Below are 9,839 nucleotides of genomic sequence, written 5' to 3'. Positions count from 1 at the left end.
GCCTTTTATTCTGGTGCTGTCCCACTGGTTTATTTTGCTTTTGTTACCTTTGTTTTATGTGTTACATCCAAAAAATTATTGCCATGATCAATGTCAAGGAGCTTATCTCCTATATTTTCCTCCTCGAAGTTTTATAGTTTCAGGTTTCATATTTAAGTTTTCAATCCATTTTGGGTTAATTTTTGTGTATGGTGTGAGATAGGGGTCCAATGTTTTTGTTTTGTACATGGCTGTCCAGTTTCCCTAAAAACATTTATTGAAGAGAGTGTCCTTTCCCTATTGCATATTCTTGCCTTCTTCGTCTTAAGTTAACCGACCATATATGTGTGTTTATTTCTGGGCTTTCTCTCCTGTTGCATTGGTCTGTGTGTCTGTTTTTATGACTGTATTATACCTTTTTGATCCCTATAGCTTTGTAATATGATTTCAAATCAGGAAGTGTGATGCCTCTAGCTTTGTACTTGTTTTTCAAGATTGCTTTCATTGTTTGGGATCTTCTGTGATTTCATACAACTTTTAGGATTGTTAGTTCTATTTCTGTGAAAAATACTATTGGAATTTTGATAGGGATTGCATTGAATCTGTAGATTGCTTTGGGTAGTTGTGGACATTTTAACAATATTAATTCTTCTAATACATGAGCATGAAACATCTTTCTATTTATTTGAGTCTCCTTCAGTTTCTTTCATCAATCTCTTTAGTTTTTAATGTATAGATTTCTCACCTCCCTAGTTAAATGTATTTAAGTATTTTATTCTTTTTTTAAAAAAAGATTTTTATTTATATGAGAGGAGAGAGTGAGCACAAGCAGGGGAGGGACAGGGATAAGCAGACTTCACACTGAGTGGGGAGCCTGATGAGGGGCTCAGTCTCACGACCCTGAGCATCAAGAGTCAGATGCTTAACTGACTGAGCCATCCAGGTGCCCCAGTATTTTATTCTTTTTGATGCAATTATAGATGGAGTTGCTTTCTTAATTTCTCCCCCCCTTTTTTTTGTAGTTTTATGGTTTTACTAACATAAACATTCACATAAGCTGTCTATTCATTTTCTTCACTGTGCTCCTGGCATTGGGATTGATGACTCTGATGGCCAGCTGGGATGCTCTTTTCACAATGACTTTGTGGTTCTTGGAGGAGACATTGGGAGCAATCTCTGCACAGCAAGATTTGTTGCACATCAGCAGCACTTCAAGCTCCTTGATGTTGTGGACTAGGAATTTCCAGAAGGCACTGGGCAGCATGTGTTTTGTTTTATTATCGCTCCCATAACCAATGTTTGGCATCAAGATCTGGCTCCTGAATCTTCTGCACACCCTATTGTCAGTGCCTCTTGGTTTCTGCCAGTTGTGCTTAATTTTGACATATTGGTCTGACTGGTGCCGGCTTAACTTCTTGGTCTTCTTTTTAATGATCTTGGGCTTCACCAGAGGTCTGAAGACGGCCATGATGCTGAGTAGGAGATGGCTGCTGCCTTCTCAGGCAGTGCTGAGTAAGAAAGCTTAATTTCTCCTTCTGATAGTTGATGTTACTGTATAGAAATGCAATTGATTTTTGTTGTATTGATTTTGTGTATTACAACCTTACTGACTTCCTTTATTACTTCTACTTTTTTTTCATTGATGCAACTTTATTGAAGAAAAATAAATCAGTTACTAAGAGTTGATCACTCATCCATTGATAACTTGCATCATTTATTCAGTGCTATATTAAATAGTGTATTTAAAGACAGATTAACTAGTAGCTCCAAGCCTCCTAACAATTTAACTGAGAATTACAAAATGTTTGAGACCCTATTTTGGAATACAAAGGGTGTTTGACTTCCAGTTTCCATTCTCTGTAGAACAAGAACAGGTCATTCTTTTATTGACATGCATAAAGTACATCACGTTTTCTGTTCTGCTGATGCTATAAACGCAATACCAGTTTTCCAGCCACATCAGTTATGAGCATAAAGTATATCATGTAACCTCAAATTAGTAACAGTAGAAGGCTTAAAAAACACTGGGTGCTAGAATAATGCTGCTTCCTTTGATATGACACTGAGCATCCATTTCCCTCCCCCTCGCATGATTTCTTCAGCGTGTTAGAGCAGTGAGGAGTGGTTTTAGTCTCATAACTAGGAGTGAAGATGTTGGCCACATAATAAACATGCTCTATTTTTTAAAAAATTCTGAATCTTGGGCAACTGTTCTTTTGTAACTAATTTACAGTTTCTAAAAGCAGCTATTGTCCAAAGCTGGAACAATTTAAGCCTTCTCAGATAAGCATGTGAATGAATGGAGGAAAGTGAACAAAAAACAAAATTTAAAAAGATGAGGTCTGATAGGGGAGCAGTGGATAAGAAAATCAAAAAAGGAACAGTAATTTAAAGTTTATTCCAGCTATAATGCAAGTTATTCTGACTTTAAGGTAGCATGACATGACATAGTTCTGAGTCCATTCCCAAAATATTCTGTTGTACTTCTCTCTGTTTTATAGATCCATGCAATCTCTGGTACTAAGGGGTCATCTGGGTTTGGATCACATAGCAATGAAGAAATGGATAAAAGAACTTTAGAAAGAGTTAAAGCAGGAGACCATTGTGAACTTAGAATATGAAGACAAATGCTGCCATTACTGTTACTATTTGGATGATAAATTCTTGTTGCAAATGCAACCTTAGGTGGTTTGAAGGTATAATCTGTAGGAAAATGAATTATCAAAAAGAATACATTGCCTTGATATGAGCTGTCATTAGGTCCCATAATTGTTGCTTGCCAATGAAACATGAAATTCCCAACTGGATCTGCAGAATATTGTGCTGGTGAGTCATAGGCCAAGTCACCAAGTTCCTTATTAATCCGTTTCAGTGCCATAGTCTGTGCTTTTTGTCTGGCTCCTCATTCTCTCGTTGTGTACACAAAGGTCCAGCCAAAACTCTTGATTATTTGGGGCAGCAGGGAAGGATTGTCTCTTCATCTCATACCGGCTCTGACAGACACAGGCGCAGAGAGGCTGGGTCCTCCCTCAAGCTGTAGCCTCGGCCTCCTCCCCAAGGGAAGCTGATACCTCCCCATAAAGGCACGTGCTCAGGACACAGCCCTCATAGTTGGTTTTCTTTTCTTTTCTTTTCTTTTCTTTTCTTTTCTTTTCTTTTCTTTTCTTTTCTTTTTTTCTCTTTTCTTTTCTCTTTTCTTTTCCTTTCCTTTCTTTTTTTTTTTTTTGAGTCTTTACAGTTTTCTCTATATAATATTATGTCACCTGCAAATAGAGAGAGTCTTAATTCTTCCTTTCCAATTTGGATGATTTGATTTGATTTGATTTTTTCTTGCCAGTGCCCTGGAAAAGACTGCCAAGTCCTGTATTAAATAAAAGTGGCAAGAATTGGTATCCTTGTCTTACTCCTGGTTTTAGAGGGAAAGCTTTCAGTTTTTTACCTTTGAGTGCCATCTTAGCTGTGAGATTGCCATATATGGCCTTTATTAGGTTGAGGTGTTTTCCCTCATTACCCACTTTGTTGAGAGTTTATATCATAAGTGGATGTTGCCTTTTGTCAGTTGTTTTTTCTTGCATTTATTGAGATGATCATATAACTTTCACCCGTGATTTTGTTGAGGTTGTTGATTGACTTGCAGATGTTGAGCCATCCCTGGAATAAACCCCACTTAATGATGGTATGTGATTCTTTTAATATATTCCTCTACTTTATTGTTAAATTCAGCTTGCTAATATTCTGTTGAGGGTTTTAGCATCTATGTTTATCAGGGAAATTGGCCTGTAATTTTCTTTTTTTGTAGTGTTCTTGTCAGGTTTTGGTTTCAGGTTAATGCGGGTCTCACAAAATAAGTTTGAAACTGTTCTCTTTTATTTTTTTGGAAGAGTTTGAGAAAAATTGATATTAATTTTTCTTTAAATGTTTGGTAGAATTTGCCAGTGAAGTTATCTGGTCCTAGATTTTATTTTTTGGGAGATTCGATTACTGATTCAGTCTGTTTACTGATAATTGGTCAGTTCAGACTTTCTATTTCTTCATGATTCAGTCTTGGTGGATTGCATGTTTCCAGGAATTTTCCCATTTCTTTTAGGTTATTCAAATTTTGGCACATATTTTTTCATGGTAGTCTCTTATGATCTGTCCATATCTGTGTGGTATCGATTGTAATGTCTCTTTCATTTCTATTTTATTCATTTGAGTCCTTTCTCTTTTTTCTTCATTAGCCTAGTTTTATGTTTTCTATTTTGTTTATCTTTTCAAAAAATGGCATTTAGTTTCATTGATCTTTTCTGTTGTCTTTTTAGTCTCTATTTCTGCTCTGATCTTTATTTCCCTCCCTCCCTCTACTAATTTGGGTATAGTTTTTTCTTTCTCTAATTCATTGAGGTGTATAGTTAGGTTTTTTTTTAAATATGGGATCTTTCTTTTTAGGTGTTTATTCTTATGAACTTCCCTCTAGAACTGCTTTTACCGCACCTTATAAGTTTTCTTATTTTATATTTGTATTTTCATTTGTCTCTAGATATTTTTTGATTTCCTTTTAATTTTTTCTTTGACCTGTTGGTGGTTTAGTACTGTATTGTTTAATCTCTACATATTTATAAATTTTCCAGTTGTTTTTTTTTTAATTGATTTCTAGTTTCGTAACTATGCAAGGAAAAAACTCCAGTCTTCTTTCTGTGTTTCTCCTTTACTTGTACACTACTACCATGCTCACAACACTTGTGACACTTCTGGCCACCAAATATGTGGGTTTTGTTTTTTGGGGTTTTTTTGTTTGTTTGTTTTGTTTACCACATCAGGCAATTCTCTGTGACACCACCTGGGTGTCCTTGAATTTAACTCAATTCTGACACTAGCTACCTGGAGACAACGTCAGATCCCACCGGTTAAGGGCTTTTGTCTCGTGAGATGCTACTTCAGATGCCAATTACAAGTAGTACATCCTCTGGTTACCTATAACTTCTGTTCAACTTGGATACCAATTGGAAGATTTCAGGACCTCCTCCCCCTTGGTTTTGATTATTTGCTAGAACAGCTCACAAAATTCAGGGAAACACTAAATTACATTTATCAGTTTATTAAAGGATATGAACAGCTACATAAGACAAGGTTAGGCGGTTTTGGAGCATAGCTGGCTCTATATCAGTGAATTTGGGGTATACAACCCCTAAATACATGGATATGTTCTCCTGTCTGAAAGCTCTCCGAACCCTGTATTTTTGGGATTTTTATGAAGGCTTCCTCACATAAGCATGGTCAATATTAATTCCAGTTCTAGCCCTTCTCCCCTCTCTAAAGAAGTGGGAGGTGAGGTTGAAAATTGCAAGCTCCAATTATGCTGTGGTTTTTCTGGTTTACCATCCCCACCCCCGGCCGCATCCAGGAGCCCACCTAGAATTACCTCTTTAGAATAAAAGATGCATAAAAGATGCTCTTAGTGCTCTTATTGCTTAGGAATTTATGAGTTTCAGAAGCCCTGTGTCAGGGACTGGGGTCAAAGACCAAATGTTAGAACAAAAGATATTCCTAGTGTACTTATCACCAAGGAATTTATAAGGATTTTAGGAGCTCTCTGTCAGGAACTAGGAGCTGAAACCAATATATGTATTTCTTATTATTTCACAATAAAACACTTCTGACACTTCCAGCCACCAAATCAAGTTGTTTGATATGATTTCAGTTTTCTTAAATTTATTTAAACATTTTTGTGGCCTAACATATGATGTATGTGAAGAATATCCCAGAGCCAGGCAATCAAGTTTTATATCTCCTGTGCACCTGCCACAAAAGCCAGCATGCCAGACATGTGTACAAGCTCATTCCAGTGAGACAGTGGTGATCTGGAATGGGTGAAAGTGTGAGCATGAAAGTGGCACCCACTGGACTCCAGCAGGATTGCAGTCTGTTGCTAGATGTGTGCTGAATTTGAAGCCTACTCCTTGGGCAGCAGCTTTTAAAGTATGCAATGAGGCCTCTTTCAGGGAAAAACTGGGAGATGGGCATTTCTCCCTGCTGCCTCTGCTGAGCCCTTAGGGACTAGCCAAGTTAATAAAACCTTACGTCCGTTATCAAAGGCCGAACATGAGAATGAAAGCAACCAGGTCAATATTTTTAAAGGTCAAGAAGAGAAAACAGAATATGGTCATGAAATCAAAGGCTTTCAGAAAGTTCAATTTTATAATAGGATGCAGGTAGTGGTTGCTGTAATTTTAATTCCTCAAACATTCCACTGAAAAATGAGTAAACTGGATGAAGGCCATCAACTTGCCATGTCCTTAGGTAAGGAGTGATTCTAAGTCTGGATCCACAGTAAGAGCCAAGGAGAATTAGTGGTCTCTCAAAACTAAATGGATGGGTAAATCATTTTACACAATTTCAACTATCTGTAGTTTCTCTAGCAAAGGACAAAACTATAAAATTCTGCACCAAAATTAAGTTAAAATATTCTGAGTATTTGCACAATAATAATGATACTGTGAATAGCCTTCTTAGTGTTCTTGTGTCCATGCCTAATGTTTGAAACACAGTTAAGCTCAATAATTTTTGGAGGGGGATGACTTTTGATTTGGAATAATAAGTTTCAATAAATACCCATACGGTTTGCTTTTTATTTTATTTAATTATTGCCAGTTTTTCTGTTGGCATGACATATTTCTAACTCTCAAACAGGCAGTAAATCCCTTGAGAGCAGAGATCTGAGAAGCTAAGTTGTGAAAAGTCATTTTGTCAGAGGAGGAAGGGAACCTTATGTCACAACTTCTTGCTGGAATAAACTGGAGGAGTCCCATCTCTGAGGCATACCTGCTTGAGGTCCCAGATACAACTACTCCTTTTTTTCATTCTTCCCTTTTTTTGCACACTTCTGGTAACAAAACAGGCAACATTGGGTGGTGACAAATACAGCAGTTGCCACACAGGCCAACAGGAACCCAATCACATCCAAAAGAGTGGTACTGGAACCAGGTGAGGTCATGGGAGGCTGGCCTGAGGTGTTTGGCTCCTTTGTGGCGCATGACAAACTCGATCCAGAAGACTGCTTGATCCAAGGGCTTTATAGGCTGATCGTGGTGAATTCTTGATAATGTCATGGCATTCTCTTTGTATCTAAAGGAGAAACATAAAGATAGCAACACTGAAAGGAATCTAATTTGCCTAACCCTGTGATTCCCGTGAAAGGTTTTTGAAAAGTGTCATACAAATGATTCAAGATAAATGTCATAGAATTATAGACGTGGTATGTTTTTTGTTTGGGTCCTCATAGGAGATTTGGCTTTTAAATTGGAATTTTCTCATCAACAAATATTTTAAAAAGTGAAAGCGGAAGTTAAGTTAGGATGGTTTAATCTTTTCTGACAGAGAAAATGATAGGGGCCATTGTGACAGCTATAAATGAGATGGTGGGAATGCACCATATTTTAATTTACATATTTATGCACATCTATTGCATGTATACATAAAAGTGGATTTGGTGAAAAGAAGGTTCATGTATGATAATGATTTCTTGGTTGGCTGAATTATTTAGAAGTGTATCGCTTAATTTTCAAAGTTTAGATATTTTAAGTTATCTTTTGGGGGCATTTCTTTCTTGGGGTGATCATTTCTAATTTAATACTGGTCTGACTGGACAATATATTCTTTATGTTATGAAAAATTTCAATATTGTATCTTGGTTTATACCACAGTATATGTGGTCAATTCCATTAATAATTCTATATGCCCTTGAAAAATGTGTTTAAAATCTGTTCTTTTTTTAAAGTTTTTTTTTTTTAAATTTCAGTTAGTTAACAGACAGTGTAACATTAGTCAGGTGTACAATATAGTGATTCAACATTTCCATACAACACCCTGTGCTCACCCAAATGCACTGCTTAATCCCAATCTCCTATTTAACCCGTTCCCCCCTCCGCCCCTGGTAACCATCAGTTTGTTCTCTGTAGTTAAGAGTCTGTTTCTTGTTTCCTTCCGCCTCTCTTTCTTTCTCCCCCCCCCTTTGTTTGGTTTGTTTTTTAAATTGCACATATGAGTGAAATCATATGGTATTTGTCTTTCTCTGACTGACTTATTTCATGTAGCATAATACACTCTAGCTCTCTCCATGTCATTGCAAATGGCAAGATTTCATTCTGTTTTATAGATGAGTAATATTCCATTGTATATATATACCACATCTTCTTTATTCATCAGTCAGTGGACCCTTGGGCTCTTTCCATAATTTGACCATTGTAGATAATGCTGTTATAAACATCAGGGTGAGTGTATCCTTTTGAATTAGTATTTTTGTATTCTTTGGGTAAATAGTAGTGCAATCGCTGGATCATAGTTCTATTTTTAACTTTTTGAGGAACCTCCATACTGTTTTCCAGAGTGGCTGTACCAATTTGCATTCCCATCAACAATGCAAGAGGGTTCCCCTATCTCCACATCTTTGTCAACACCTCTTGTTTCTTGTGTTGCTGATTTTAGCCATTCTGACAGGGGTAAAATGTGTTCTTCAAATCTTTTTTGTACTTATTATTTTGTCATCTCTCTGTATATTATTGAGAAAGATCTTTAAAAATATCCTATTATAACTATGGATTTGTTTATTTTGGTTTTTCTTTTGTCTACTTTTACTTTGTTTACTTAGAGGATATATTAGAAGGTATTACCAATTAATAATTTGTATTGTTTTGAAAGAGTAACCTATTTATTATTATGAAGTATTTTTCTTTATTTTTTCTCATGTTTCTGATCTTTTATGTCTGATATTAGTATAGCTACAACATTTTTCTATGATTACTGCTGAAATAGATCTTTTTCTACCAATGTACTTACTATGTTCCTGTACACTATTATTTAAGCATATATATAGTTAATTGTTGAAATCTTGTCTGACAATCTTTGTATTTAAATGAGTTTAGATTTACTGGAAGTACTGACGTATTTACATTTGCCTCTACTACCCCATCCAATATTTTGTTTTCTATTTGCCCAAACTGCTTTAAATGTGTATATATTTTCTATTCTTATCTCCTTAAAAGTATTTTTAAATTCAATTGCACTACTGTTTTCTTTTGGTAATACATTTTTAATGTATTCTTTAGGTGATATCTTCCTAAAATTATAATGCCGATAGTAGTAACAAAAATGCTAAGTTGATGGTTGCCATGTTAGGCACTACAAATGCCACATTATTTTCCTTTGGAGTATTGAAAAATTTAGTTATTAAACAGTTATTTTATCAAAATTAAAAAGTTTTCTGCTTGAAAGGACACCAATCAGAGAGTGAAAAATCAACCACCCAGAAAGGAAGAAAGTATTTGCAAATCAAATTTCTGATAAGGTATTTGTATCCATAGTATATAGACAATTCTTACAATCCAATAATGAGAAGATAAATAACTCAATTCAAAAATTGGCAGCTGAAACTAATATAACATTGCATGTCAATTGTACTTTAATAATAAATTTAAAACATTTTTAAAAATCCATATGATACATAAAAGAAGCCAGTTACAAAAGACCATTACTGGTAGGTTCCATTTATATGAACATCTTGAAGGGCTAATCTATAGGGACAGAAATTTGATTAGTTGTTGCTTGGGCAGGGAGAATGGAAAATGACTTCTGAGACATATGGAGTTTCTTTTTAGGGTGATGAAAATGTTCTAAATTTATGTTGTGGGGATGGTTTCATAGTTTTGTAAACATGCCATATATATATTTGAATCTTATACTTTTAACAGGTGAATTATGGTATGTAAATTACATTTTATTACAAATCTATTCAAATAATGATAATATAATCAATTTTTGAGGAAAACGAGATTTATAATTTAAGAAATTCTAGACACTGCATTGATATAACCTATGATAATTCT

At 35.4% G+C, this 9,839-nt stretch overlaps 1 protein-coding gene and 2 pseudogenes across 1 annotated transcript in view; all 3 read right to left on the bottom strand.

Moving 5' to 3' along the window:
* Positions 1-1,040: 1,040 nt before the first annotated feature.
* Positions 1,041-1,447, bottom strand: LOC109491279 (annotated as a pseudogene).
* A 901-nt stretch (positions 1,448-2,348) lies between these two features.
* Positions 2,349-2,857, bottom strand: LOC109491280 (annotated as a pseudogene).
* A 3,761-nt stretch (positions 2,858-6,618) lies between these two features.
* The window catches only part of UGT2A1 (UDP glucuronosyltransferase family 2 member A1 complex locus), a 162,509-nt gene continuing 159,288 nt past the window's right edge, over positions 6,619-9,839 (bottom strand). The window contains 2 exon segments of the mRNA XM_034671732.1: positions 6,619-6,922; positions 6,924-7,083. Coding sequence (XP_034527623.1) covers positions 6,803-6,922; positions 6,924-7,083 — 280 coding nt within the window. The 3' untranslated portion in view covers positions 6,619-6,802.

The sequence above is a fragment of the Ailuropoda melanoleuca genome, chromosome 11, assembly GCF_002007445.2.
Source record: "Ailuropoda melanoleuca isolate Jingjing chromosome 11, ASM200744v2, whole genome shotgun sequence".
Lineage (NCBI taxonomy): Eukaryota > Metazoa > Chordata > Mammalia > Carnivora > Ursidae > Ailuropoda > Ailuropoda melanoleuca.
Note: the sequence above shows the minus strand (reverse complement) of the source record. Positions and strands in the feature narration are given on the sequence as shown.